Genomic DNA, 23,519 nt, shown 5'->3' with positions numbered 1-23,519 from the left:
AAAGTGCTTACAGAACTCGGTACAAATGTCTCAAGAACAAGGCAGACTGTGGGCAGTCAGTATCATAAAAGAGGTAGAGAGAAAGTGAGATGGGAGTTCAGAGATGGAAGAGATAAGTTCCAGATTTTGGGGGAGGTGAACAAGGGGCAGCGGAACTAGGAATTAAAGGATGAAGGGGATTTGTACATAAAATTATTCTAGATGACAGAAATTTATTCTAAAGGAATTTATTTGGAAATTTATTCTAAAGGAAGAATTTTTCTCAGGAAAATAAATTATACACAGCTAATACGTGCATGGAAATGACTTTCACCCACTCAGGTGACTTTTGAAATGTAAGAATTATTAACAGTTCAAATACTGTCAATTCTTGATCAACCTCTGTCCTTTATGTATGAGAAAAATTCTGCTCTCCTTCTCAAAATACTCTTCTCTCTTCTGACCAAAAACAGTAAAATAGGATAGGAAGAATAACTCTTTTATTCCCTTTCTCTGTCCCTATCTTTTCCAAAACTCTCCAAAGCTATTCATTTGATAAATACTGTGCACTTGTTATGTGCCAGATACTCTGCTAGGTCCTGGAGGCAGCAGTTAACAAGCATACATGATCCTTTTTCTGAAAAAGCTTTTACTGGATGGAGACAGGCAGTGAAGGGATTCACCTCAGGTGAGGGGAGGATCGCCTTACGCATTGTAACTGGAGGAATGGAAGATAGGATGGTGGAGGCACAGGTAAATTTGTAGGTTTGACATTAGTAAGTTGAGAGAGTTCTTGTCTGAGGACTTCAGTTTTTTTCCCCATAATTACAGAAAATTCAGAGAGTGGAATTAATAAAGGGTTGGACTTTGGCTAGGCAAAAGTGATGGAAGTAACGGGGACAGGGGATTGATAACGTTGGTGTGCAATGGACTGGGAGAATCTAAGCTGTATACAAAGAAGGGTACTGATGTGAAGACAGTAAGAGGTTAAGGACTGGTGATCCAGTAAGGTTTAAGATCAGATTTATAAGAAATAACTTGAGTAAGAAAGTTGAAAAGATAGGACGCTATCATCAGAAAGAAAAATGTCTGAATTTATGATATCAGATATGGAGTAATTCTGGATGATGGCAAGATTTGGGATATGATTTGAGAGCATGTGACTGAAGTGAAGTGAATGTGAAGGTTACTGGAGCTGAGGACAGTGAAGGAACTGGGATGACAGAGGACTTGAGATGGAGAGGAACTAAAGTATTCAAGATCACTACGTCTATGAAGGGGAAAGTGAATGGGAAAAACATCTCTTCCCCATCTTAGGAGTCCCTAGCATTTCTCCCATCATCCTAATCTGACACCCCACCACTATATCTCCCTCAGAATCCTGGGTCTTAATGTGATCATGCCACATGGGGACCCCTGCCCAGGCCTAGAACCCAGCTCTCCCCTCCACCTTCTTGCTCCCACCATGCCAGGGGCTCACTGCTGAGAGATCTCAGCTCCCACTTCCCACCTGATTGAGAAACTGGTTCTGGGAACATGGCAGGATGTAAGCTCCCACTCTGAGTGCCAGAGCTTGTTAGGGTGAGGGTGACCCAAGCTGAGGGAAGATGTGCTCCTGCTGTTTTAATCTTGATGGTGGAAAGCACTTTTCTGTAACAATCCTGGAATCCATAGTTGTCCTCTATAGAACCAACGGCCGGGACACCATTGGCCGGAACCGATCACGTGAGTGATTGGAGGAAAGTGGCTTTGGGGGGCTGGCTCTGGTTCCTCCTCATCATGTTTTACGTTCACTTTATGGGCGGAGATGTTCAGTTTCAACAATGCACTTAGACATGGCTTTTCTAAATTAGGAATTTTCTGTATTAAAATTGTATGCTGGTCCCTAAATACTTCAGAAAACAAAGTGGCAAAAGTAATGCTATCATCAATGGGCATTTTTTCTTTACATTTCTACGAGCTTCTAGGAGTTGACAGATTGATCATCAGCAATGATGCTAAAAGAGTGCTTTGAGTTTATAATTTAGATATTTTAACATTAAAAAAATATTTATCATGTTATGGAGGTCATTTGTGTTCACTGAATACAATTCTGAAAATGAAAAGAATAGAAGATAAAACTTTTGTACTCTCACCAACCAGAAATAAAAATCTTGGTACCATTTTCACTCCAGATATACATTTCTCTTTGCCCCTTCCCCAACTTGGAGTCATACAAAGTTTTGTAATGCCTTCCATTCATTTAATATAATGTGAGCATTTCCCTGTGCCATTGCCTATCTTTAAAAAATGATTGTGGCAGAGTCTTCTAGCTGTTCATCAAAATCCATTTTCTTCTCCTTGGGCATGCAGCTAGACTACATTTCCAGGATCCTTTGCAGTTACGTGTAGCCAAAAGAATAGGAATGCATGTGATGTGTGCTATTCCTGGGCCAATGCTTTTAAGAGGCAGGTGTGTATCCTTTATGTTATCTTTTCTTACAGCTAGATGTAGATGATGACAAGGCCCTAGGGGAATTCAAAGTCAAAGGATGGAAGGAGCCTGAATTTTTGAATAATCATGTATTGAACACAATGTGGGTGAGAATAAACATCTATTGTGCTTGAACCATTATATATTTGGGGGTCTGTTTGTTACAGCAAGTTTGCCTACTCTGTTTTTCATTGTATGGATGTACCTTAATTTTTTAAGAGATACGTTTCTTGTTAGCCTGTAATAGGTTATTGAAAATGGACCCAGTGACTGAATTGGGTCTCTCTGTGTCCACACCTCTTTGCAATACGTCTTTACCGCTTTTTCCAACAAGAGCTCGTGTTTGTTTCCCCATTTTTTTAATCTATTCTGCCTTTCTGACTTGTTTTGACCAATAAAGTTTGATGGAAGTGGCATTTGGGGACTTCTGAGTTCAGACTCTAAGAGGCCGTACAGCATCTGCTTTTGCTCAGGGTGGATCCATCTGCTGCATAAAGAAGTCCAGGTTATCCTATTGGAGAGGGAGTCTACATGGGGAGATGGGTCCTAGAGGATAGATGCCATGTGGAGAGAGAAACGACATAGAGGAGAATCAAGGCCCCACACATATGTGTGAGCCAGGGTAATACCACGGAAAAAGAGAGACCCAGCCATCCCAGTTCACCCTCAGTCATTTGAGCCATCCCCATGGGAGTGCCAGACTTGTGAGTGAGGCCATTGTAGGTCCTCTAGACCCAGTAGAGCCCTCCCAGCCAACACTATGTGGAAGAGAGACAAGCCATCCCTTCTGAGCTCTGTCCAAACTCCTGACCCACAGAACTGTAAGTAATAAAAGTAATAAAATGATTAAGTCGTGAATATGTTGACTAACCAGCAATAAATAACATGGATACTTATATGTTTCTAAAGTTTTGTTCCTGTAAATGACACCGATAAGCATCTTTGTACCAGCTTCCTTGTTCATCAAGAGATTTTGTGCTGCTGAACTTGTTTAAGTCTGGAAATTGAGTAAGGAGTCATGTCTCCTCTCCATTTTGGTGCTCAGATTAGGTTTCTGGTCCCTGCTATATAAATGAAGTAATATTTTAATAGGCTGCTATCTATTCAATTCGTACAGGCACCACGATCAATTAGCTACTACTAAAGATTCCTGCTAGTCAAAATATCTGGTTAACACTTTGTCTCTATTGCCCATTATAGTAAATGCACTAACCTCGTCTCTTGTAGTTAATTGTTGCCACTTGGCCTTTGTTGTTCTGGGATCCCATCGTTTTTACTGAAATCATGGAGCCGATTTCAATGGCAGTATCTTCTACCATCACCATAGCCTACAGAAGACAGCCATCACAGAAATTTGTGAGGACACAAAAGTAGTCCATCATTAATGCCTTTCTCAATGCCTCAGTGGGGTGAGTGACCTCTCAAAGGACACAGCTGGGGGTGGGTGCGTGTGCAAGTCAGATTATATATGCACCCCATCATTCCAATCTCTCTGAGTCTTTGACTCCTCCTTCCACATTGGGCCAGGAAAAATCTGGTATTTTACCTTCAATGAGTATAGGCTATAGTTGAGTTCAAGTTTCAAGCAACCAAGAAGACCATTAGACACACTTCTAACTGTAAGATCTTTTTTATTTTTCTGGTTGCACCACGCGGCATGCGGGATCCTAGGTCCACGACCAGGGATCGAATCCGCACCCCCTGCAGTGGAAGTGTGCAGTCTTAACCATTGGAGCACAGGGGAAGTCCCTAACTAAGATCTTTAGTAACTGTAATAATGATCCATTGTCAATACATTTGGTCTAATCCAGTGTTTTATATTCCTTCCTCTTTTAGTCTAATAACTTAAAAATCCACTATTATTTCCATTTCTGTCAATTAGCAACATTTTGCAATTATTTTGGAGTAAACCATCTCCTTCCATGTCAGACTTTGTACTTGCCCCCTTGGAGCAAACTGAGATCTGAACTGGGTTAGCTCTAGAGGTTATGAGAAGTAGTTGGAGTGGGTCTTGAGGATATTATGGGGTCTTAACACAAGTTCCCTCAGACACAAGAAGGCAAGCAACTCCAAGATTCTCAGCTTTTCCTAAGTCAAACTAGATGGTTCCTATTCCAAGTCTCAGAGTTCTTCTTACCAGTCAGTGCCCTAACTTTCACAAACAAGATTTTCAAATCTATGAGTTAAATTCTGGTTGAAATTCTGTAACCCACAAAATTAAATTCTGGGTCAAGGTCAGCCCTGCAGCTTTAAGAAACAGGTGATTCCTTTAGAGCCACTAGAGAAACTCTCTGATTCTCTGTGACTTGAGCTAAGAGTTAATGATCTGAGCTTGTCATTTCTTGTAGAAGCATCATTGCTATCATAACGGTCATCTGGTCCCTCTTAGGGCCACAGAAGGCATTTCATCACAATCAACCACAGGTGATTAAGTATGATGCCACAGGGTATCATGGATACTCAAATCCCATTTCCCCTTGCTAAAGAGATCACTATGGTGTTCAAAGCTAAGGATAAGCTCAGAGCAACCTCAGAATCCCATTTTGAGGGGCTGTTTCTTAGGACCACTTCTTGTTTAAGAATCATGTTAGTAAAACAGACTCATACTAAGTATTTCACCAGAGAGAATTTAATATAATGAACTGGTTAAATAGATGTTTAAGAACTTAAAAGCACACATGCAACACTGAGGTAACACAGAGATAACTGCCAAAAGCAGTTACAAGCCCTGAAGCTGGGGAGACAAGGAGAAGACTAGAATTTAGATTGTTGGAGGAAGTGATCTGCAGAACTGGGACTCAGATCTTTGACAAAAGAACATCATTCAGGTGCTGTTAGTACCTTAGAGGGGTCAGTTAGTTCTGCCAGTGTGTAAAAATGAGTCAGGGACTAGAAGCAACTGTCATTACCTAGGATGAAGAGCTGTTGCCTGGCAACACTACCAGGAATAAGAAAACAAACAGGAACTTCTCTCCTCCTCCTGCCTTCCAATCTCCTTCTAGTGGTCCATATGGGTATAACCAGCAGCTGGCAAAGACCATGTGGTTTTTGCAGAATCCCAGCCCCGCATCACAGAGCAAAGTATAGACGCATGAGATTAGAGCTGAAAGACCGTAGCTGGATGGGCCAAAAAATGTATGTCTCCAAATATGCTGGTGTATGCACGCGCGCACGCGCACACACACACACACACACACACACACACACATCCTAAGAGTTTGATACACACGTAACGTTAAAAATATTTTTTTCTCATTACAATAGCAACATGTATTTCTTTCCTTCAGAAAGTACAAATAAGTTCATAGAAGAAGAAAAGATCCATCCTACTGCTGAAAAGATAATCTTTGTTAACACCTTCATTTAGATCCTTCCAGACCTTTTTCTCTATATGTGGAGGTATATTTTTGCATGTAATCACATTGTACATAGCGTTTTCTAAACTGCTTTAGAAAACACCTTAATGTATGGTAAACAATTGCACACATCAACACATATTTATTTATTTACAACAGTGGATTCCAAACTGTCCCTAGGAAGTGTCTTATGAGGTACTTCTAGGAGCCTGGGAAGGAGGCCTTTATGGGAGGGCCCTGCGTTCTCCTTTGTACCCTTAACCACTACAGTTCTGCTTTTACTGTTTTATATATTTGATTTCTGTGTTAAGATTTTGTGAGGGAAAAAGAATTCCACTGCCAAAATATTAGAAAACCACTGACTCATTGTGTGAATATATCATTTTCCATTTTCATGATTACAACAACAAAGGATCACTTTGTATCTGAATTTTTGTCCAAAGTCCTAGTAACATGAGACACCATGCTTTTACTCTGTCTATATAATTTCACAATACTGTGAAATTATTTTAATCTGTATTTTTTGAAGTGCTAATGAGATGGACAAGGTTCTGTCTATTTCATGGTCATTTGTGTCTGTGGCAGTCTTTCTTTGCAAATTTGAAATTTTAAAAACATAGCTGTAAATCTTTACTTTCTCCCTAATATACAGAACACACGCCTCTTCCATATCCCCCAGTTCAAGGAAACTCTGATTTTAAATATCCACTGCTCGCCCAGAACCCATCTCCCTGCCCTCCCCTCTTGGTAATGATCTTCCTTCACTGACAACATAGGAGCTCCCTCATCTTTCTGTTACCGTACTCCAAACATAGCCATGTCTAAAGCTATCTTGATTTTTCTTCCTGGCTCAGAGGACAAAGGCTTGTTGATCTTTAAGACAACCCCTCTACCTGAGCTCTTGATCCCACCTTTGCTTGTCTCCTCTGGGATGATGCTCACAAACTTTGTTGAATGAATGGGTGTTTCTTCATCAATTCTCTCACCTTTATCTCTTTAGTAGGTCCAGCTTCTCTCACTCTTTTGGCCCCATTTCTCTTACCCTGTTCAGGTGATGAAACCACTTTCTGTCTGTGATGGTCAGTTTTATGTGTCAACTTGACTAGGCTGGGGCACCCAGTTATTCAATCAAACATGAGTCTGGGTGTTGTTGTGAAGGCATTCTGTAGATGTGATTATCAACTACAACCAGCCGACTGTATGTAAAGGAGATTATCCTGGGTTATCTGGATGAGCCTAATCCAATCAGTTTAAAAGACCTTGAGAACAGAACTGTGGTTTCCCTGAGGACATGAAGGAGAAGAAATTCCATCTGTAGACTGCAGCTTCAGCTCCTGCCTGAGTTTCCAGACTGCCATTTACAACAGCCTGCCTTATGGACTTCAGACTTGACTATTCAACCCCTACAGGCATGCGAGCCAATTTCTTTTCAAAAGTGTATGTATATATATATATATATATATATATATATATATATATATATATATATCGCCTACTGGTTCTGTTTGACTGGTGGAACCCTAACTGATGCACTATCCTTAAAATTAGAACAAAACTATACCCTGCTTGATCCTACATCTCTCTGTTATCACATAAACTCGGCCTTCCCTTCTCATCTAAGCCGCTAAAAACGTTATCCTATATTCATCATCTCTACTCCCTCCCTTTGCAATTACCCTTTGAGCTACAGTCCCATTTATTCAACTGGCGAATTGGACATACTCTTGTGGGCAGCCCATGGGCAATCTCAAACTCAGTACATCAAAAGTTATCTCATTATTCCTATTATTTAGATGTATCTAAATTTGTTCTTCTTTTGGATGCCACATGTCACACTCAAGGCAAAAGTCTGGAAGTCATACTAGACATTTAAATACCTAAGTACCAGACATCTAAATAAGTCATACTGTCCATCTTCAGTGCCAGAGTTGGAATTCAGGCCTTCATTATCTCCTGCCTCAGCTTTTGTAACAGATTCCCTTAGGTCCCTTCCTTCAGTCTCATCTCCTTCAAACCTGTTCTCCAGAGTGCTCGTCCTCTGATGCAAGGTGCCCAAATTGCCCAGCCTAATTCTCAGTGACTCCTTTGTCACCTCCAGAAAGGGATCCCTAAAGCAGACCACCATCACAAGGAGCTTTTAAAAAACCCAGATTAGAGCCCTACTCAGACCTAATGAATAAGAATGTGTGAAGTGGGGCCCGAAAATTTTCTAAATATTTAAAAAAGACTATCCAGGTAATTGTGATCAGCCAGGTCTGGGAATCACCAGCCTTCAGGGTAAATCCAAATTCTGTCCCTGATCTGACACCACTACTCCCAGCTTCATCCCTCAGAACACGTCATGCTCCAGCAATACTGACTCAGCCAGGACTAATGATTCTTCCAACTCATGTTGTTTACCACCTCTCTGTCAGGAATGTCTTCTTCCCTTATCTGCCTGGGAAATTCCTACTCGTTCTTCAAAAACTCTATTCAAGCATCATCTAGTCCCTTATGTAGCCAGTAAATATTGACAAACTAGTAAAATTGTACACATTAACTATGTGCAGTTCTCTGTATATCAATTGTACCTCGACAAAGCTGTTAAAGCCTTATTGAGGTCTTACTACACACCAGGCTATGAGCTAAGCATTGTGATATAAAGATCAGTAAGCTACACTGGTAGTATTGCCTTCAGTCAGCTCACATGTCACTGGAGAAAGAGACATACAAATATACAAATTAATACAGTACAGTGAGGTAAATTCTGTGAGAGTCTGTGGTAGCCTGAATAATGCCCCCCCCCACAAGACAGCCACATCCTAATCACCCAAATCTATGAATATGTTTACTTACATTGCAAAACAGATTGTGTAGATATGATTAAGTTAAAGACTCTGAAATGAGGAGAGTACCCTGGGTTATTCTGGTGGGCTCAGTGTAATCACTAGGGTCCTTTTAAGATGAAGGCAGGCAGGAGGGTGAGAGAGAAAGAGAGGCTGGAGGGAGATTGGAAGATGCTATGCTACTGACTTTGCAAATGGAGGATGGAGACATGAGCCAAGGAATGCAGGTGGCCTCTAGAAGCTGAAAAAAGCAAGAAAATGAATTCTCCACTAGAGCCTCCAGAAGGATCCAGCCCTGACAACTTTAGTCCAGTGAGATCCGTTTTGGACTTCTAACCTCCAAAAATGTAATATAATAACTGTGTTGTTTTAAGTGACTATGTTTGTACTAATTTGTTACAGCAGCAATAGGAGGCTAATACAGAGGCCAGCACAGGGCACTACGGGTGTACATAAAGTCGTCTCTACATCAAGCTATGGAGTGGGAATGGGATGCTCAGGAAGAATTACCTAGAGGTGATGACACCAGAGCTGAGGGAGATTGTGTTTCAGGGAAATGGCCCAGATAGAGAAATTAATATGTACAAAGGCACACACAGAGAGCATGCAAAGTGTTTCAGTGTGGCGTGGCTATTTGTATTAAACAGTAAAAATATCAACAATACGAATTCTGCTAACAGTAAATACTGTTTGTATGCCAGACACTATTCTAAAGCACTTTTTAACTGTGAGCACTTTATAAGTTTGTATTATTATCTTCATTTTACCTGTAGGAACACTAAGATTTGGAGGAGTTAGGTAACCTTCCTGAGATCATAGAGCTAGTAAAGGGCAGATCTAGAATCAAAACCTTGCTGGTCCGTCTTCAAAACCCACTAACTGCCTCTCTAATACATTCGCGGGGGGCCTTAAGTAAGCTGGTATCAGGGTAGCTGAAGATAAATGAACTATTAGAAAGATATAAATGAGGTGAGGATCAGGAAAGCTTGGTATATCGTCTTGTTTTGGACACTGACAGAAGATGGGGTTGATGGAGAGTCAGACGGCCTCCAAGTTTCTATGATCGTGGTTTTGCTGCTGCTCCAGGTAGAGCCTTCCTTGACTAACTTAAATTACTTCTGCGTTACAAATGCACACTTTGCATAAGTCTCTTTATTTCATTTCTTCCTTTTCCGCTAATGGTTGAGGTGGAGATGGGGGCGTATGCACCAACTCAACTGCGGACCTCACTTTCCACATCTGTAAAATACCTTTAAGTAGTACCGAAACTGGTTGTGCTTCCGTGGGGAAGCATAAGCACAAGGCGGATTCCTCGCCCCATTCCGAGATTCTGATTGAGTAGTACAGGGATGCGGTTCCCCCAAATTCTCCCAAGTAATTCTGCTACGCGGCCAGGTATTAGTGACCAGGGGCTGGATGACTCTCTGGGTTCTTCAGGTTCACCGTACTTGGTCCACTATTTCGTGAAGGACCCGCCCCTTTCCCCTCCCGGGCCCCGCCCCCGCCCCACCCCTTGCCCTCTACCTTCCCCTGACGTCGGCTCGTCGCCCCTCCTTCGGTCGCTCCACTGGGCCTCGCCCAGGTCCACCTTTCCCAGTCCCTCTCCTGCCTCCCAAGATGGCTGCGCTGCTGCCGGGCCCGCAGCCATGGAACCGCGTGAGGCTCCCTAAGGCGGGGAGCCGCAGCACAGTGATCGTACAGGACCCCGGCGCGGCGCTGGGTGAGTGAGGCGCCCGGCGAGGGGTACAGGCTTTTCCGGAGGAGGCGTCAGGCAGGCGCACGTGCGCGGGGTGGGGGCGGGACTTCCGGAACCCGCGGGACGCTGCGCAGGGCCGCGACCGATAGAGGCCTGGGTCCTAGAGCTTGCTGAGGAATTTTGCAGGCATCGCCGTTCCTCGCTGGACCCACCGAGTCTACCGCAGGGCCTGGCTGGGGCGCCGAAGGCCCAAGATCCAGCCCCGCACCGAAATGGGGAAAGAGGGCGGACGCAGCTAGCGTCAGGAAAAATTGCTGCTTGGGGACCCTGCGTTCACTCAGGCCACCAAGTGCTGTGGTTCCCCCTCAGTCTTTCTCGACCTCTGCCTCTGAGAGGCTGCGGGTCGTCACTCAAGCACTCTGCAGTTAAACCGCAATCTTTCTGGATCCCTCGTTTCTTATCTGTAAAATGGGGTTAGTTTTCCCTATCACCGGGTTGTTGGGAGGATCTAATAATGTCATTTAGGAGAGCGTGGTCTAAAGTGTTCTATCAAGGTATGGTGGCATTGCCGTTATTAGGCAGTAGGGCAGTACACGCTGGGCTCAGGAGCCAAATTGCCTGGGTTTGAATCCTGGCTCTTCTCTCTGCTGGAGCTGGGGTGAGGAGTGGGAAATGTCATTATTTAACCTTTCTGGGCTTAACCGCATTTTCAAGTGGGGATAAAAATAGTACTTGCCTCATAGAGCTGTTCTGATGAAAGAATTAACATTATAGGTAAAGCATTTGGAACAATGCCTGATACAGTAAATAAACACTCAAATGACAGCTGTTATTATTAAATACTTGTAACTTATCTAATCATCACATCCCCCTCCCCATCCATCCATCCTGCTCAGTTTACAGATTAATCTTACCCCTTCCTCTATTCAAAGATTCTTTAACAGGATTCTGTTAGGCATGGAAATTCACCAAGTCTCCCCCCACCCCAAAGGCAGCCCATTCTGGCCTCAAATAGTTCGTATAGTAAGAAAGTTCTCCACATTGTGTGTAAGTCTTCCTTTGTGTTACTGCCACTTAGGATGCTACTGCTACCCTTAGAGCCATAGAGAACACATTTACTCCCATCTTCTGTTCACAGCTTTTTCAGACTAGGAGGCTGTTACCTTGTCTTACTAAATAAGCACCCCGTGTTCAGTCAGACATTCATTATGTAATATAATTTCCAGCTGTTATAGTGATTTCTCTTCTGAATATATTCTTAAAGTGGTAGAGAAGTATACAACACGTCCCACCTTTAAGGTACTCGAAGTGTTAAGTGTACACCAAATGACTGCAGAGTATTCGTATGAAAGATTATTAAGATCATGATAAAATGTGGTGTAAAGATGTACATTCTACTTTAACACATGTTCTCTTAATGATTTCCTGGACTTGATATCATCTGTCACTGTACGATCACTTCCTTCCTATGTCACTTCTCACATACTTGGAAACATTAATTATGTTCTTACAGGTGAGGCTGATTATGTTAATTTGTTCTTGATTTCTTTAAAACATAAGGAAATATGCTTCTTTCAGTGTATTTTTTATAGAATATACTTAATGTAGAAATGCATATTAAGTCTTACGAAACATCTCTGCTTTAGACCTTTGCATTGCAGCTGTAATTAAAGAATGCTGTCTCGTTACATTGTCACTGAAGAGCCAAATCTTAGATGCAGAAACAGATGTATTATGTGCAGTCCTTTACAGCAATCACAACAGAATGGGCCGCCACAAGCCCCATTTGGCCCTCAAACAGGTAAGGTGGGAGCCCTGTGTTTAATACTCAACATGTTTGAGTTGATGAAGATGGAGATCACACTGCCATTTAATATTTTGTAACTTAATCGCAGTAACTTACTTGTGATTTATAGGTCATCTTGCAATTGCATGTGGGCTTTTTTTTCTTTCTTCCCCTGAAAGCATTTCAAAAAACAATTTAAAAAGGAACTATGTTGGATTCTTTCCCAGTCTTGTTTCTAGTAGGTAGGTAATTTTTTGTTTTTATGTTTACTTTTTATTTATTTATCTTATTATAGGTAATTTTTATGAAAAATTTTCTTCATTATATGCAATCTATAATAAAGTACCATGCCTCTGCCTAGTTTAAAGATTGAGTACTTTGATCAAGACAGAGTTTTGGATTAAGAAACAATTTTCCTGACCATAATCAAAATCCCAAAACCATAAAAAGAACAAAGTTGCAGTCTGTTTATTGTGGGGTATGTAATCTAATTGGTAATATATTGAATGAGTATATAACAAGTTATGTAAAGTGGTTTTGTGTAACTTTTGGAGTTTAAGACAAAATTGGGCCCTCCAGCTCAGGGACTACACCACAGAGTAGAGCCTCCTAACCTGAGTTCCTTACGTGTCCATTCATTCATTCATTTTATTAATTCTCCAAGTATTTTTGAAACTTTCTATGTGCCAGGCACTGTGCTTCGTGCTAGGTGTACAGGATGAAAAAGACAGACATAGTCTCTAACCTTACAGATTCATGTGCTCTCTGGTTAGTTTTCCACTCCCATTACTTAAGGCAAAAAAGATGAAGATTTTTTCATCAAAGGAAAATTTGGGATCATGGTCTTTCTTAAGTTTTCTTCTCTGGGGCAGCTTTTATCTCCTTCTGAGTCTTTAACGCCAAAACCAAACTTACCATCTCAGATTGAACATACGTATTTCTCCTCCCGGCTTCCAAGTTGCGAATAATTATCCGGTCAGAAAAATTTGGTGTTCTGTTTTCTCTGCTTCTTTCTTTTACATAGCTCTCCTATCCGGCCAACTGATCAGTCAAAACTTTCTCTGCATCTAGTCCCTTTTTAGTTCTGGCTGCCATTTCTTTTTTCAGACCTTGTCAATTGTTAGTTGTCTTGCAATTCTGACTGATCTTTCATCTTCCAGTCTTTCCTCCACTCCGGCCTATTCATGTGTACCAAAGCCAGGTTAATCATCCTAAAACACAGCTTTAAGTTTTAATATTTCTCCACTGTCTCCTGAATAAAGAGGAAACCTCTTAGGTTAACTTACAAGATCCCCCGTGATCTGGCCTCTTCAGTTTTCCTTAGCTCAGGCTTCTCTCTGGTCTTCATCTTCATATATTTTGTATTTCAGACGGCCTGAACTCTTCGTGAGTCCTCCTACTCACCACATTCGTTCCCTCCTCTGAGCCTTTGCTCACCTGGTCCTGTATGTTTACAATGCCCAATCCCTCTATCACTTGATCCCTTATGTCTGTGGCACTTACAGACTGTTGAAATTTAGTACTTAATAATTTACTATCTTGTTTTAATAGTTTCACTCTTAGAAATCATGTTGCTTCAGAAAAAATAAAATCTTGAGAATAATCTTATACTTACCTTGGTCCCCTTTATAGCATCAAGCACATCCTGGCATGTAGTACAATAAATTCTTAGTCATAACCTGATTTGAAGAATTTATTTGGCTGGATAAATTTCAAATTTTTAACCAGAAGCAATTGCTTTGGGCTATGGGTTTCTTTACCCTTAAAAAAAGGCATTCTTTGGTATTGAGTGTATTTCCATACTTTGAAATTTTGTATTTCTTTGTTTTCCTGGTCACATCAGTGGCTTTGTCTGTGTCACACATGAGCTGCTCTTCCCCTTTCAGGTTGAACAATGTTTAAAACGCTTGAAAAGCATGAATTTGGAAGGTTCAATTCAAGAGCTCTCTGAGTCATTTTCTTCTAAGTAAGTGGTCCAGTTGCTTTGTAATGGGCTTTTTGGTGGGCTGGGAACCCAGTGTCTTGCTGTGACCTCGCTTTAGACTTGCTTCACTTATTGTTAGAATATAAACAATTATACCTTAGCTGTACAAATTTTGTTTCAATAAAAGGCCCCTGGTATTCTGTGGTAATCTCCCTCTCTCGGCCAGTGGGAGGAAATGGTGTGACATTGAAATCTGGGTCATGGTAGATTATTTTGAAACATAAGTGTCAGTCAACTTCAGTGAGTCATTATTAAACATAACTACCTCAAATTGAGCTTAAAGCAAGTCTGCACTTGAAAACTGCTATATAAGTGCTTTATATTTAAGAATGAAAGTAATGTACTTTTCTATTTTTGCCAAGTGAAAATCAGCCTGTAAATACCAAAGCATGTGTCATCCCTAGCCAACCAGTGGTGGAACTGGTGTTGATGAAGATTTTGGGAGCCTGCAAGTTGCTACTTCGCTTGTTGGACTGTTGCTGCAAGACATTTCTGTATCCTTGAATCAACTAAAGTACCTTCTTCTGAATTGGAATTGTTGGGATATATTTAATAGTATTTCTATTTGAAAGCTAGGGAGTCTGTAGGAGTTATAACTTATGGGAATTCTTAAAATTTTGCTCTTTGGCTTCCTTTTCCTGGGATTTGCCTGATATAGCCATTGCCAGAGACTTCTGTCTCTACCTAGTATGTATTATCCTAAGGGCACTGACTGTTAGAAATTCTTAATCTTAGAAACTAAATTTATATGAGACCTCTAGCAGAGTGTGTATTACTTTATTTTTCCTCTAGCAGAGTGTATATTACTTTATTTTTAAGCTTCCGTGACTTAAATAGAACATGTTTTAAGGTTTTAGTTCCTTCAAGAAAATTCTTTCTACTTCCAGTCTGTTTTTTTCATAAATGTAACTTAAAGAAACCTAAATTCCTTTGATTCTGTTTTCCAATTTTAACTTGATTCTCCAGCTTGACTGTGAAACATCTAGGTTTGCAAGAATTCATTATTTTAAACCTTGTGATGGTTGGGCTGGTGAGCAGGTTATGGTATGTATGTATGTACCTTTGAAATCCTTCATTTCTCTAACTCAGACTAAGTTTCTTATTAGTAGTTTTCATATTTGCTTTCCCATGGGATGCTGAAGGTGCAGGAATTCTGTTTCTTCATTTGATCAGAGTTTATTTGGGGTAGATTGGGAAGCTAAGTGTTGATGGTTATGTCAAAGGATTAGGCTTTGAATCTGAATCCATGAGATCACCTCAACACTAAACAACTAAGCAAATGAATTCCTAGGATTAGCAGCTGGAATTTTAAAAAAAAAAGGGTTCCTCTAATCATTCAGCAGCTGGGCCATTTAAAATGAAGGTGTTCCTGAGCAGTCTGTATCATTTGTTTCTGCCATTAGGTTTCTAACTTTTAATGGCAATTACCTTCCTTATGTTTTCTAGATTCCTTTCTTCCACCTGAACCACCACTGCTTTTTGAGCCATAGTTAGTTGATGTAAAGAACACTGATAATATTAGTTGCAAACCAAAGAGCCCTTCCCTTGCATCTCACAATATATATTATGAAACTTATTTGATGGATAATTGGATTCAAAATCTGCCCATATTTATAAGGAGAACTGTTTTGGGCCATTTTAAACAATTGGTTTGATAAGCTCTAATTTGAATGAAAGCCAAAAAAAAGAGAGAAAATTCTCTCTAAACCTTGCTTTGATATCTTAACCTGGATATCTCAAGTACTATTTCCAATCATCTTATTTTTTATTCTGCTTGTTTTTAGTACTAACAGTGTTAGAATTACTAATTGTATTATTTTAAAATATCAAACCTTCATTATTCCTATAATGAAAATAGCTTTGATTTTTGCTGATTATAATAATAATACATGGTTATTTTAAGAAACTTTTAAAAATAGAAAAAATGCAAAGAACCTGAAATTTGCCTAAAATCTCATCATCTAGATAAAACCACACTTAAGATTTTGAGGCACATCTTTTGAGATATCTCTCCATGTAGTACTTTATTTGGTTTTATATAGCATTTTGTACTTGCATTTTTCTGTTTAGGCTGGACTAATCTAGCTCTTTGCAAGTGTCCGCTTGAGCGTTTTTTTAATCTATAGTGGCAGATTCACAGGCATTATTTTCAGCTTTGACTCTCTTATTATTTTTTTTTCACTTTTTTTTGTGGTACGCGGGTCTCTCACTGTTGTGGCCTCTCCCGTTGCGGAGCACAGCTCCAGACGCACAGGCTCAGCGGCCATGGCTCACGGGCCCAGCCGCTCCGCGGCATGCGGGATCTTCCCGGACCGGGGCACGAACCCATGTCCCCTGCATCGGCAGGCGGACTCTCAACCACTGCGCCACCAGGGAAGCCCTGACTCTCTTATTATTATGTAATCTGCAAATGATAATTACTAGCTAATTCATGAGATCCTTCTTCTTTCTCTAGGGTTCTCTATAAAGATGTTTTAAAAAGGCTGGTTTCTTTATATGAGCCATTGTTTGGATTACTTCAAGAGGTCTCCAGGATTCAACCATTGCCTTACTTCAAAGGTTTTACCTTTCCTTCTGATATTGCTGAATTTTTAGGAGAGCCCTACTTTGAAATCTTTAAGAAAAAAATGCCTACAGCTTTTGCAGCTAAAGGAGTAACTAAACTGCTAAATAAACTATTTTTAACAAAAGAGCAATCACAGAGGTCCAGTGAAGAAACATTACTTAGAATTTCCAAAAAAGCTAAACAAATGAAGATCAATACTCAGAATAATGTGGATCTTGGACAGCCAGTAAAGAATAAGAAAATCTTAAAAGGTAATTTGCTTTGATATGGCACATACTCTAAAAAAAACAAACAAAAAACTTTTGAAATTACAATGTAGTCATGCATTGTGTAGGAAGAAATTCAGCATCTTCTTAATTTTAACTCTGATTATTCTTAGAGAGGTATGTTAATACCTGTGTTTTCTCAGCTTGAGCATATAAAGTTGTTTCTGTTGTTGCTTCATAGTTCTTTGCTTGCTTAATTCCCTTTGTTTCTCTTGTAGTAATTTGGCAAGAAATGTAGTCATGCACATAAGAATTTGTTGATTTAAAAATAGTATGCCTAAGTTTTTGTATCTGTGATCTTTCCATCTTCACAGAAAAGTCATCAGAATTTGACGTGAGGGCTTTCTGCAAACAGCTGAAACACAGAGCTATTCAGGTTTGTCTGGCTTATTTTAATATAGCTTATGATTTCTGCTGATTTGTAGAGTAGATGCCACTTACCAATGGCAGGGACTGAATCTTCTGTTTTTATCCCCAACTCTAAGAGTAGTGCCATCTTAGTTCTCAGTGTGTGTTTCTGAATGAATAGAGGCATTCCCAAGGGATTTGAGTGCATGTAGTTAATTCAGTTAATATGGTGCCTTCAGAAACATTTTACTAAGAGTTTTGCTAGAATTTTAAAGTGATCCTAGGATCCATCATAGGAGTGGATTGTACTGCAGCTTAAGAGTATGGGCTTTACAATCAGACAGAAGTGGTTTGAGTCCTGGCTTTGGTTTGTACTACTCTGTGACTTATGTAAGTTCCTTGGCCTGTCCATACCTCTGTTTCTAATAACAGTATGTACCTCATAGGGTTGTGCCGGTTTTAGTTCATGTAAAGTGTTCAGCACAGAGTCTAAAGTGTGGTAAGCATTTAATTGGTGTTAGATATTGTTACCGACTTTCATCGTCATTATCGTCATCCTCATCCTTTGTCATGAGGCTTCTATTTCTTTCTTCCTGTCAGCATTCAAGCTTTAACCTGATTCCTCTCCTTGGCCAGTGTCTGCAAATTCTGTTTGTTCTGGACCTGACATGGATAAGTACATCAATGTCATCCTCTTTCATCAGTAACTTCTTGACTTCTTTTACCCTTTCTCTTTTCAAAACTGTTTTCTTCTGGTTTCCTTCATGGGTTATTTTTTCCATTCAAGAATTCTTAATCATTTCTAATGAGTCAGTGCTTTCTTGAAGGCTTACAAGGATTCCAGTTTGCATTTATATTTTGTCCGATTCACAAGTTCCAGAGGAAGATATGATCATCATCACACTTACGTTGCATTTACTCTTTGCCAGGCATTGTTCAAAACACTTTATATGTGTTAACTCATATAATCCTTGCAAAAGCCCTGTGAGGTAGGTGCTATTATTACTGTTGCCATATTTCAGATGAGAAAATTAAGGCACAGAAAGGACAAGAAATTTGCACAGGCCACACAGCAGATATGGGGCAGAACTGGGATTTGAATGCAGGCAGTTTGGTTTCATAGTCTTTGTCCTTTATCTTTACACCAGTCCTCCAAATAGTTTCGTCAGCTCTCTCTCTTAATAACTACGGCTCTCTGTGACTCTTGAAACTTTCTGCAGTCCGTCCACCTGTTCCTAGGTGAGCTGTTTCCAGCATGACCAATGACTACCATATTTTTAGCATTTAGCACCAATATGCTTATCTTACTTTTAGGTCAAACTTTTATGGATCACCAACACAAAGTGTTGATAGGTCTCTGCTTTCATATTTTCTACTACTTTATGTTCTTGAGAGTGAGAAATTTGGAAGAAGGTAAGTTTTGAACAGAGGATGGAAGCAGACCTACTAGGTGGCATATTTCAATAAACAGTAAAAGTTGATAAAATTCAAACTTGACTTGATATAGAAAGATGAGGTTGAAGAGACCAAAGGTGCCACATCAAAAGATGGTTGGATTGGAGTTGGAAATGTTGCTCAGTTAAGCATTTTTAACATACATTCAGCAATCATCCCCATTCTCACATGTTTTCAATAACATTTATGACCCATCATTGAGGAGGGTGACTCAGGATATAGAAATAAATGAAAAACAAGTTGTGGTAGTCCAGTATTAGAGGAAGAGGGCTCTTCAGTGATTTTTTTTCCCACTAGATAGGCTTTGACCAATACTTAATCATGTGGAGTTTTATTCGTATGTATAGGTTAAATAAATAGATATGTATGCAAATATTTATATTGTCACCTGTATACAGCTGAATTTAGCTATAGATGGGATCTGCTGTAGCACAGAGGGGAAAAAATCTTGTGTTAGGAGCAGTGAATAAAAACATTTTTAAGAAAAAGGAAGGGAATTCCCTGGCCATCCAGTGGTTAGGACTCTGCGCTTCCACCGCAGGGGGCACCAGTTCAATCCCTGGTTGGGGAACTAAGATCCCACAAGCCGAGCGGCAAAAAAAAAAAAAAAAAAAAAAAAAAAGAAAGGAAAGCATAGTGGGCTGAAAAAACTTTTTTTCCTTCTTTTAAAAAGACATATTTTCAAATTTTTATAGTCTGTGAGTCAGCTTCTCTCTGTTGTTATGTAAGTCAGTAACAAATCCAATATATTTTTCTCATCGTTCCATATTTCAGGCGAACAGTTTTGAGTTTAAATGTTCTCAATCCAAACTAAAGGCAACCAAACGTTCTTCTTGGAAAGCAATAGGAACTCCCTGTGTAAAAAGTCTTGTGCAAAGATTCCGAGAAACTGACACTTTCGTACAACTTTCTGAAGAGATCCAAATGGCAATTCTGTGGTGTAGGAGCAAAAAACTCAAGGCTCAGACCACCTTTCTGGGTAATAAACTTCTTAAAAGCAACCGGCTTAAACATGTGGAAGCTCAAGGCTATAGGTAGGTACATCACAAAAATTGTATTTCTTTACTTTTTCTATTATCATTTAGGGCAAAAGTGTATATATTCAAGTTAGCCTTTTTAATGTCCAGTAGTCTAAAATTGAGACCTACTTAAAGTACAGTTTTGTTAAACCTATTACAGTACAGTACTATATAGTCGATTGTGTTAGTTGGGTACCTAGGCTAACTTTGTTGGACTGACGAACAAATTGGACTTAAGAACATGCTCTCGGAATGGAACTCGTTTGTATGTAGGGGACTTACTCTATCTATTCAGGGCTTTATAATGGTTCCCGTGGGTGAATCACAGTCTAAAATTTGTTAAATTTTCTTTAAAAATTTATGGAAAAGATATTCCTATTTTAGTAAAAAATATATATATTGATGGTTTTATAGCAAGTTTTCATTAAAAGCTGTTGGGGAAGTTAAGGGTTTTTACATTACATTCTAGAGTAGAAACTCAGCCTAAGATGGAGGTGTTCTGTTCAAGACTGCATGTAAAGTCAGAGGTAGATGAGGCAGAGATGATAATTAAAAGTTAATGCAGAGGGTAAGAAACTAGTAGTTATTTGATTAGACCATTATTTTGCACCCCACAAAAATATAGTGTCCTTTTATTCTGCCCTGGTTTGCTGTTTCAGTAATATATTTGTAGTACATTTGAATTTTATTTAATGTCCACAATAACTCTGTGAGGTAGGTAGTATTATTCATATTATATAGATGAGGAAATACAGGATTTTACTCAGGGTATTAGAGCTGGAGATCTAGAACTCAGTGCAGATCCTCTGATCCTTCTGTTTTCATTCTTCCTATTTGCATTTCAATTGGGAAGTACACCTACCCTCTCCTCAATTAAAGATTACTGCTTATGGTAAGACAAAATGGTTTGGAAACAGAGATCATGAATTACTACATTAAAATGGGCTTCCTCAAAGTTCTATATTTGTTTAAAAAGGAAGAGGGTAATGTAGGAGATACAGACTCATGCTAATCTTTTGCAGTCTATCACAAACAGGCAGTTAGCAGGGTACCGATGTACCTTGTGGCAGTGTACCCTATTCAGAAGCAAAACACCTAAAGTAACTGGCCATTTGAGTTCCAAATTCCCAAATTTGAAGATGATATATGAATCACAGTTAGGGTAGCTCAAGGCTGTCATTATGTCTATGCCAGGAGCCCTGTTTTCTCATTCTACATAAACTCCCTCTTCACTTTTATTCCTTTTTCTTTGTTCATTTCCTGCCGTAATATGAATCTGTTAATCTAGAAATGGGTTGATGCATCCTAGCAATTTTTCTATTTGTGATTCATCTTTTCCCCAGTTCCATTCCTATTATATTATGAACAGATTAGCAATTATCGGGGAAGAGCTCTGGCACTAAAATATGGAGATATCTCACCATTCAGTTACCTTGCTACTTGTAGGAGCTACTTTACTTTGGAAACATAATGGGGACACATTTGCTCACAATCTAAATCAGAGGGAAGTTGTGCTCTGAAAACACAGACTTGGGTTGAAGCTCCTATTTCCTTATTTTTCCTTATGATTCTGGAGTTGTACACAGGCATAGGACTTATAAATATTTTTCAATTGGAAGTTGGTAAAAGGGAGACAAAAGTTTCTGAGAATGTTTTTCTGCATCTTAACAATCTCCAATTTTTCCTCTCTCTGTCTTAAAGTTTGCCAAAGAAACTAGAGTGCATAAAAACATCAATTTGCAACTGCCTTCTTCAAGGCTCAGGTAGCAAAACTTTGAAGAATCATCTGAGACGAAGATCACAGAATAAATTTTCATTGAAACGAAGGAAACCACAGAGAAAGTTGCAGTCGACTCTTTTAAAGGAAACCCAGCAGCCCCCTCAAGGGACTCAGAGTGCTACTGATATCATTAAAGGGAGACTCTCTCACCCTACAGTTTGTACAACTGATCTCTACCCTAACAATAAGCAAGTGTTGAGTAGAAGAGTTTCAAGTCCTGTCACACAAACTAAGGAGAAACAAATTCATGAAACTCTTATAGAAAGCAATGAAAATGAAACTGATTCTTGGACAACGATGCAAATAAATAAACATAATACATCAGGAATCACTAAGGAGACAGACGACATTGATGATATTTTTGCTTTAATGGGAGTTTAGATGCTCATATGTGAGACTTTTAACTGGTTAACCAACTGCTCCAGTGTTCTGTTTTAAGTAGAACAGCTGAGATCTGGAAAGATCTGAAAGTACCATTTGTACTCAGAGGAGCTGCTTAAGTGCAACATTGTAGAGCAGTTCATTTTAGTTCAGTAAACGCTTGTCATAGCTTTGTGTCATTTAACTGACAAGTATTTGACTAACAGTCAATTTTTGACTTAATTAGGATCTGAATAATTAGGTTTGCAAAACCTACACTGTGCCTTAGTAGCAAGGAATCACCAAAAAGGTCACTTTAGCCTTAATGGCGCCATTGTAGCTAAGTGCTCTTCTGAACACCAAGGTTTGTAGCTTTTAACAGTTGTGCCCTCTTCTGTTAGAATTATCATAGAAGTTTTGCCACTATTACCAGGGAGTGGTCACAACCATTATTTCACTTCATTTGTTAACCTTACCACACAGGAGGGCATATTAAAATGCTTTTGGAGTTCCACAAAGTTTGTGGGGGCTTTTGTTTATTTATTTGGGTGCTAGTGACTGAGTCCAAATAAAATTTTTTTCAGAAAGGATGTAAAGTGACTTGTGGTTATACACAAAGTAGAAGGAGGTGAGAAAGTTAGATGAAAAGATAAAGCTAAGGAGACACAAAATCAACCAACCCAATGAGGCTAAAAATAAATTCATAATTTGGTGCTGATGTTGTCATCTGATTATTTGTATGTTGCTCATACAATTGCTCTGAGAAGGTAAATCTTACATATTTTCAAATAATGATGTGAAGTTTGAGGTATCTTTCAAATGTTCTAGTTTTCTAGAATTAGGTTAATAAGCTATTTGTTCAGCAGGTTATAGGCTTAAGTTTTCTGTTTATATACAGTAATTTATAGAAAAATGAAACAGTGCCCTAGTATATACTGCATCCTTCCTTTCCTCAGCCATCCTATCATTTTTTAGCATCCATTTTTTTCTTTATCTGGCCTTGTTCTTTCCTCATCTGCTTTCTGTATATTTTCCCACTTACCTACAATACTGTATCAGAGGTTCTCAAACTGTAGGATGTTTTGAGAATCACTTGGTGGGTTATTTAAAAATGCAGGTTTTGAGTCCCTTCCAAAGAGATCGGTAAATATGGTTAGGGGAGAGGACCAGAAGCCTGCATTTTTATTAAGGGGCTCAGGTGATTTTGATGCAAGTAGCCCAAAATGCAAAGTTAGATAAATGCTGGTTTAGCTTCCTTTTCTGAAGCCTTGCTAAATATCCTATTTAATTCAGAGTTCTTAATCAATCTCTAGTCACTTTTTATTGTTTATATTTCTCCTGGTTTCCTACAAGGTGGTAGAGCTACTTAGTGCTTTAAAACATGGACAATGGCTTCCCTGGTGGCGCAGTGGTTGAGAGTCCGCCTGCCAATGCAGGGGACGCGGGTTCGTGCCCCGGTCCGGGAAGATCCCACATGCAGCGGAGCGGCTGCGCCTGTGAGCCATGGCCGCTGAGCCTGCGCGTCTGGAGCCTGTGCTCCGCGACGGGAGAGGCCACAGCGGTGAGAGGCCCGCGTACCGCAAAAAAAAAAAAAAAAAAAAAAAAAAAAAAAAAAAAAACATGGAA

At 39.7% G+C, this 23,519-nt stretch overlaps 2 protein-coding genes across 4 annotated transcripts in view; one reads left to right on the top strand and one right to left on the bottom strand.

Annotated features, from left to right (window-relative positions):
* GTPBP8 (GTP binding protein 8) overlaps window positions 1-23,519 on the bottom strand; it is a 59,437-nt gene that overhangs the window by 13,177 nt on the left and 22,741 nt on the right. Inside the window, exon 6 of the transcript XR_003432491.1 lies at window positions 3,666-3,780. The gene's annotated coding sequence lies outside the window, so the exon portion shown is untranslated. The remainder of the gene's footprint in view (window positions 1-3,665; window positions 3,781-23,519) is intronic.
* On the top strand, window positions 10,168-22,611 carry RMP64 (ribonuclease MRP subunit p64). 3 transcript variants are annotated; one of them, XM_027104745.1, is made up of 9 exons: window positions 10,168-10,353; window positions 11,976-12,130; window positions 14,002-14,081; window positions 14,462-14,593; window positions 15,066-15,143; window positions 16,555-16,916; window positions 17,246-17,307; window positions 19,509-19,768; window positions 21,455-22,611. In XM_027104745.1, exons 1-9 carry the CDS (start codon window positions 10,251-10,253, stop codon window positions 21,912-21,914), a joined length of 1,692 nt encoding a protein of 563 aa, XP_026960546.1. In that variant the 5' UTR covers window positions 10,168-10,250; the 3' UTR covers window positions 21,915-22,611. The 3 variants fall into 3 exon arrangements, with proteins under 3 accessions (XP_026960546.1, XP_026960553.1, XP_026960564.1); XM_027104752.1 differs by having other exon boundaries at window positions 10,237-10,883; XM_027104763.1 differs by lacking the exons at window positions 10,168-10,353; window positions 11,976-12,130 and adding an exon at window positions 12,142-12,593.

The sequence above is a fragment of the Aethalodelphis obliquidens genome, unplaced genomic scaffold, assembly GCF_003676395.1.
Source record: "Aethalodelphis obliquidens isolate GAN/ISIS:26980383/991018 unplaced genomic scaffold, ASM367639v1 scaffold1, whole genome shotgun sequence".
Lineage (NCBI taxonomy): Eukaryota > Metazoa > Chordata > Mammalia > Artiodactyla > Delphinidae > Aethalodelphis > Aethalodelphis obliquidens.
The sequence above is the reverse complement of the archived record's forward strand: the minus strand, read 5'-3'. Positions and strand labels throughout refer to the sequence as shown.

What these genes read in the sequence shown, in the direction of transcription:
- RMP64 (XM_027104745.1), top strand. Translation starts at nt 10,251, where the DNA reads ATGGCTGCGCTGCTGCCGGGCCCGCAGCCATGGAACCGCGTGAGGCTC. An exon ending in TCTGAGTCATTTTCTTCTAA is followed by an intron (nt 14,082 to 14,461) that starts GTAAGTGGTCCA and finishes ATTTTTGCCAAG; the next exon opens with TGAAAATCAGCCTGTAAATA. An exon ending in TGTTGCTGCAAGACATTTCT is followed by an intron (nt 14,594 to 15,065) that starts GTATCCTTGAAT and finishes TTGATTCTCCAG; the next exon opens with CTTGACTGTGAAACATCTAG.